This window comes from Morone saxatilis, unplaced genomic scaffold (assembly GCF_004916995.1).
Source record: "Morone saxatilis isolate NCDOM2014 unplaced genomic scaffold, NCSU_SB_2.0 Contig4, whole genome shotgun sequence".
Classification (NCBI taxonomy): Eukaryota; Metazoa; Chordata; class Actinopteri; family Moronidae; genus Morone; species Morone saxatilis.
The window spans coordinates 15,475,827-15,482,130 of NW_023339984.1; the positions used below are offsets into that span (position 1 = coordinate 15,475,827).

The window sequence follows — 6,304 nt, forward strand, 5'->3', positions numbered from 1 at the left end:
TTTCTATTTTATACTTATACTCCACCACAATTGTTTGACAACTTTACTTACCACTTACTTTTAAAATTTTACATAAAACAAACAAGATTTATATAGAGTTATATAAAATGTAACACATTGTTAAATAAGTCTAAAAGGCTCAAAAAGGTCAAATTACCCAATATTTCACAGGCCAAAAGTCCCACTAATTATCAACACCACAAATGTATCTAGTGACCTTTTAGTGGGGTCAGAGAACCACCTGGGAACCACTGGATTAAACTACCAAACTGTATATGAAGTAGTAAAAACTAGCTCCACCTCGACCTTCGATCTTGAATTTCCCTCGGGATAAATATAGTATCTATCTATCTACCTTGTAAAATACTGCTTATACATTGACGCATACATCTCTATTTTGTCTCTAAGTCAATAAATGTAGCTTATAATACTTATTTACTTAAAGCAGCTTCAAGGAAAGTTTTTGTTGATTCTGGCGGCCCCTGTGGACAAAAGTGTAGCAGTAGTGTTTCCACCACTTCATTTCATTGATTTCAAGGTGAATCCGACTGTATCCAACCCAGTGGAAGGCATTAAGAATAGCCAATCTTCATCTTCTTTCTGATGGTCTTGTGTGTAGGTCATATAGAGACATAAGTATTACAATGAGACTGTTTCATAACCTTTTTAGTACAATAGATTTCTGATATAACAGAGGAAAAATAAAATGTATCTTTCCATTTCCCCAAATCCTTTGTTGTTGCAGGGAAGCAGCAGCTTTGGACTGTCTTCCTCCAGGTTCTTGTGAGCTCTGAAGGTGGTGAGCCTTGAGATGCGATCACAGCGCCGTGCCTTCATCACCTTACCTCAAGCATGGAAGCAGACACCAGGCAAAGCTCCTGGTGTCGACCCATCATCCTTTCCTCCTCCTGTTAACCATTTATCTCCATCCCAACCTCCACGCCACTCATGTCTCCCTCTTTCACCCATGAATCTCCCTCCTCTGCTCCCTCCGTCCCTCCACGGCCTCCTGAGGTTCCTCCTGAGGTTCCTCCTGATTCTCCTGGCCTGCCTGTGTTTACTGCCCTGCACAGCACAGGCAGCCTTGTTTCGGGTCGGGGTGGTGGGACCGTGGGGGTGCGACCGTCTCTTTGCCAAGGCCCTTCCCAGTGTGGCAGCACAACTCGCTGTCAACCGCATCAACAAGGACCCCTCGCTGTCCTACGCTGCAACGTTTGACTATGTTGTGCTACAGGTACGATGCTGATCTCAGCTTCATCTGCCTGAAAATAATGTGAAATAAACTACTAAATGTAGTAGATATATAGATAATTTTATTGTAACAGTTCAACATGAGTGCTGAAAACTGACGTCTGTGCGTCTGAGCTGGAGCCAAGACATGGTTAGTTTAACTTAGCATAAACACTGGAAACAGATAATAACACGTTTAAAGAACACCTGCCTATGCCAGTACAGGAAAAAAAACCTACATATAAATATAACACACACATAAAAACTTACTTGTAGGGTTTGGTTATTAGTTAAGAGTTAAGTGAGTTAAGTGAACCATTTTCTGCATTCAGTGCTCATGATATTTCTTATGCTAAGAATGCATGTGTAAGGAAGGTGAACTTACCAGCAAAACAACAAAAAAATGACTTACTCAGCTGCAGGGCACGTGATTTTCATTACATTTACAGTCTATCATCAGTATTGTTGCAATACGACTCCCTGCCATCAGTGGCAGCGCTGAGCACAATGCTGGTGAGTAGCAGTCCAGTTGGTGAGTGAAGAAAAATGTTGTACCATCTTGCATTTCACATAGCTTGAGTTAAAACAGCACAAATAACTGGGAGATTTGGTGAACCTTTTATGCACATTAAAGGTCCACATTGGCAGAAATTGAATATAATATTCATCTATGTTGTCATAAGTGTATAATCACCTCCAAATTTCTGTTACCTTAGAATTAGCCGTTTTTAATCAGGTGCAGTTGCAGGAGTGCTGGTTTGGTTCATTGATTAATTCATGGATTGATTGTCACTTTTCAGGAGCCATGTGAGACATCAAGGGCGCTAGAGGCCTTTGTGAGTTTCCACACCAAGGCCTCGGGGTACATCGGACCAGCCAACCCCGGCTACTGTGATGCTGCTTCAATGCTGAGCAAAGGCTGGAACAAAGTAAGTGATGTTTCTGAACACAAGGTATTTTAGAGGGATTTTAGGTTTGTGTATACACCATGAAGGAATTGTTTTTCCTGTCTTTTCCTACTGTCCATTTTCTCCTCTACTCTCCTCCTCCAGGCATTGTTTCCTTGGGGTTGTATTGGCTATGAGCTGGACGATGTTCGGAGCCACCCAACCTTTGCCCGCTCCATGCCGAGGCCCGCCTGGGTGCTGCTCAGCATCATGAGCTACTTCAGGTGGGCCCACATCGGCATCATCTCTTCCTCAGAGGACATCTGGGTAGAGACGGCCACCAAGGTTTGAATATTTATTGGTCACATTCCTGCAAAACATTGGTTTCTAGTAGCTGCATAGATCCTGATAAATCCCATAAAACTGTTTGGTAACAGAGGACCCCACACTCTCCTGGGACATACCATACCTAATCATGAAACTAAGGCAATGAAATGAAGGTGGAAACTGCTCAAAACATGACTGTTTGTTCTCTTATCTTCTAAAAGTTAATGGTTTTCGTCTGATCAGTGTATATGTGTTGTTTTTGTCCTGTCCAGGTAGCCGACTCCTTGAGGAGCCATGGTCTGCCGGTCAGACTGGTCCGTTTTATGGAGAACACACCTCACGGCATAAGACGAACTCTGTCCAGAGTCCGCAAGATGAGAGAAATACGAGGTGAGTTTTGGTTTATTTTTGGTACTGAGAACCTCAAAAGGACCTTTCTACAAACCCATTTGTACCCAAAGACTATATTTAGTATGACAGGGAAAAATGCCATAACATTTGTCCTGATTGGTCTTAAGTCCTGAAATTTGGTACGGACATACTTTGAGGAAGGGAATCAATAGTACAAATTCACACTATTATCACTAGTAAGGATTTTTATGTGTGTGAGTAAGAGTTCCCTTTATTTCTTTTATGCTGGAGATTCATTAGTTATCTCAATATCTGAAGTTTAATAGAAGCAAACAGAACTTCCTCTCAATGGGTGTTAAAAACCCACTGAATTTGTGCTCAGCCAAGCCCAAAGCTCAGTTTCATATCTCGCCCTAGTTGTGATCCTCTGCATGCACTCGGCACTGATCGGCGGCGAAGCCCAGAAGCTACTCTTGGAGACGGCCTACGACATGCAGATGATCGACGGCTCCCTGGTGTTCGTGCCCTACGACACCTTGCTCTACAGCCTGCCCTACCGCAATGTGTCCTACCCGGCTCTGAAGAGCAACAGCAAACTGCTGCGGGCCTACGACGCCGTGCTGACCGTCACCATCGACTCACCCCAGATGTCGTTCTACGACGCCTACAGGGAGGCCATGGATAAGGGAGAGGTGGCGAGGACGCTGAAGCCACAGCAGGTGATGCATGGAAGTGCAGAGATTGTGAGAGTAGGTACTTTGCGCTGTTGAGCAAGGCAGTTGGAGCTGAAATCTGTCTGCGTGTTCTGCAGGTGTCTCCTCTCTTTGGCACCATCTACAGCTCCGTCCTCTTCATGGCTCATGCGGTGCATCGCGTTCGGCAATCTGCGGAGTGGATGTCTGGGGGAAACCTGGCAAGACACACCCGCAACCTGTCCTTCCAGGTACTACAAGGATCATGAATAATGCATTAAGTATTTAAAACATCCAGGGAGTATACACAGTAAATCACTGCTGTCCCCATGTTTTGGTTGATAATTTACCCTCTACTGTGGCCCAATATGCAAGAAAAACATCATAAAGTGCCCTATTAACAGTTCATATTTCTATTAAATTACAAAAAATATAATTTTCTCTAAAGCAATTCATTACAACATTGATTAGGGCCTTAACTAAACTGAATAAAGAAATGAAACATATATATTTATTTGTTTCAATTGATTTCCTAACATTTTTTATACTATGTAGTTGATTAATTCCACATTGTCATATTCTACTCACATTTTTTGTATCCAAACCCAACGCATCAAGCTCCCTGACATTACAAAATCACTACTTCCGGTTCAAACTACATGTCTTATTTATGTTGCAGGGCTTCAGCCATCCCATCAAAACCAATGGGTCTGGAGCAGCTCTACTGGACTACCTCATACTGGACACAGACGGACTCTCCTGGGAGTTGAAGCCAACATACAGGTATCTTTATAACACAACTGGAACATTTAGAGGGATATAAAAGCATGAATACAGTTATCTTATCAATACTAAAATAATAAAAGCATTGGAAAAAAACAGATTTACGTTTAAAATGTGTGTTCTCCGACGCTGTTCGGTGAACAAACGACCTCCCAGACGGAGTGCATTAATAACTCAATCAATCTGATTAATGATAGGATCGACATGGAGGCCGGTATGGTGCGTTTCCTGGGTCGAGACATCCACTTCCCTCGCGGATACGGACCCAGGACGGACTCCTCCTGCTGGTTTATCCCTGGAGTCATCTGCTCAGGCGGTGAGGAACTCACAAACATATACACTGTCCCTCTATTAATGCTGGATGTTTGGGTTTTTAGACTTTTAACCGTGATCTACAAATAAACATACTGCTGCATGTGTACTCTGTTTAGCTTGGGTTGTTTATGTCAGTACTATACATGGCTAACAAATGCATTTTGTCCATATATGCTGTTGTCCAACTATTCTCATTAGAAGATTTCTGTACCGACCATTCAAAAGTCACTTATTTTAAATTTATTAGTCCATGGAAAAGTAGACTTATTAATACAATAACAAGTTGTGATCTTTTATCTGTTCAAAAACTCCCTTTTTAATGTTTTAAATAACTTTTCATAACTTTTCCGTTGCAGGGGTGGATCTGTTTTCCACCATCAGCATGTTCTTCGGAGGGACCGTCACCTCTATTTTTGCAATGGCGTTTATTTACTGCGTCAGGTGAGAAAGTCATGTTGGTCTGGTCTGGAAGGTCTAACAAGGGTCAGCCTTCACTATCAACAGAGCCAACAAGAAACTATATCGACATGAGCTACTCTGCAGTGGGCTATTTATAGATATTTTGTACTTTAACTTTGCTTTACCATTAAAATAATACCATGTTTTGTTGCATTTATGAACTTATAGAACTACAGTACAGTAAACATTTTTCTGCATATTTTGTCATTTTTATAGAGATGCTATTACCAACCAAACACAAAACTGAACAGCAGACTGAAGAAAATTATCACTTAAGGCCTACAATACTTTACCATTTATGTCCATATCAGTTTTTCTCAAAGCCATAAGGAGCCACTGGAGAGGGGCTAAAGAGACACTTGCGGCTCCAGAGCTGCAGGTTGCCTTCCCCTGGTCTAGAATATCAATCTAATTTAAATTAAAATAAATTAAAGTAGTGAAAAAGTTGCAGGACTGATTCACAGTCTATCGCTCACTCCTGCTGTCTTGTTGTGTCTTGTTGTCTCTTGTTGCCTAGGCGACGCATTAATCAGATTCGACTGCTCACGGGTCCAAACAAGATCTTGCTGACTCTGGCAGACGTCACATTCATCAACCCGTCGCTTAGCAACAAGGTCAGCCCCTGTTTGATTGACTCTGACATCTTGTTGGAGTCATACTGTATCAATTTCTGTTCAATAAATCCATATTTCTTATTAAATTAAGACATTTCTGACAGTGTTTGTGTTACTGGGGTTGCCCCTTAAAAGTAGTTAAAACTACAACCTGTCTCACAATCCTGAATTGGACTCCATGTAGAAGCTGAGTCTGGACGACAGCAGAATCAGCGGCATGAGGAGCGTGTCAGAATGCAGTGCCACGTCGCCAGTCTCCACCCAGTCACCGGCCACCTACGAGAACTCCAACGTCGTCATCTACGAGGTGAGACAGTCAGTTTAATATGTACAGTGCCCTCTTCCCAGTTCCTTCTACATTGTAAAGACTAAAGATAAACCATCCAGTAGCCAAAAGGAAATGTCTTTAACCGATTCTGGCTGCCAAAACATCGTTGACTGTTTTATTTGATTGAGGCTTCTCACATAGTTGGTTTTACATAGTTTAGCCTGCCAGAGTAATCCCATAAAATGAGTGACTACCATAAAACTTTGGGTTTGGTTTGAGGATATTTTGTTTCTGATTATTCCCACACATCCTGGAAAACCTGGAAATTTAGAGACTAGTTTTCCAGTCATGGAAACACCTGGAAAATGTATTACAATG

General features: G+C 42.0%; 1 protein-coding gene across 1 annotated transcript in view; it reads left to right on the top strand.

The window, feature by feature from the left end:
• Window positions 1–811: 811 nt before the first annotated feature.
• gc2 (guanylyl cyclase 2) overlaps window positions 812–6,304 on the top strand; it is a 14,775-nt gene continuing 9,282 nt past the window's right edge. Inside the window, exons 1-11 of the mRNA XM_035675809.1 lie at window positions 812–1,234; window positions 2,031–2,159; window positions 2,283–2,462; window positions 2,717–2,834; window positions 3,213–3,514; window positions 3,607–3,738; window positions 4,167–4,270; window positions 4,468–4,586; window positions 4,942–5,026; window positions 5,562–5,658; window positions 5,843–5,965. Coding sequence (XP_035531702.1) covers window positions 812–1,234; window positions 2,031–2,159; window positions 2,283–2,462; window positions 2,717–2,834; window positions 3,213–3,514; window positions 3,607–3,738; window positions 4,167–4,270; window positions 4,468–4,586; window positions 4,942–5,026; window positions 5,562–5,658; window positions 5,843–5,965 — 1,812 coding nt within the window. The remainder of the gene's footprint in view (window positions 1,235–2,030; window positions 2,160–2,282; window positions 2,463–2,716; window positions 2,835–3,212; window positions 3,515–3,606; window positions 3,739–4,166; window positions 4,271–4,467; window positions 4,587–4,941; window positions 5,027–5,561; window positions 5,659–5,842; window positions 5,966–6,304) is intronic.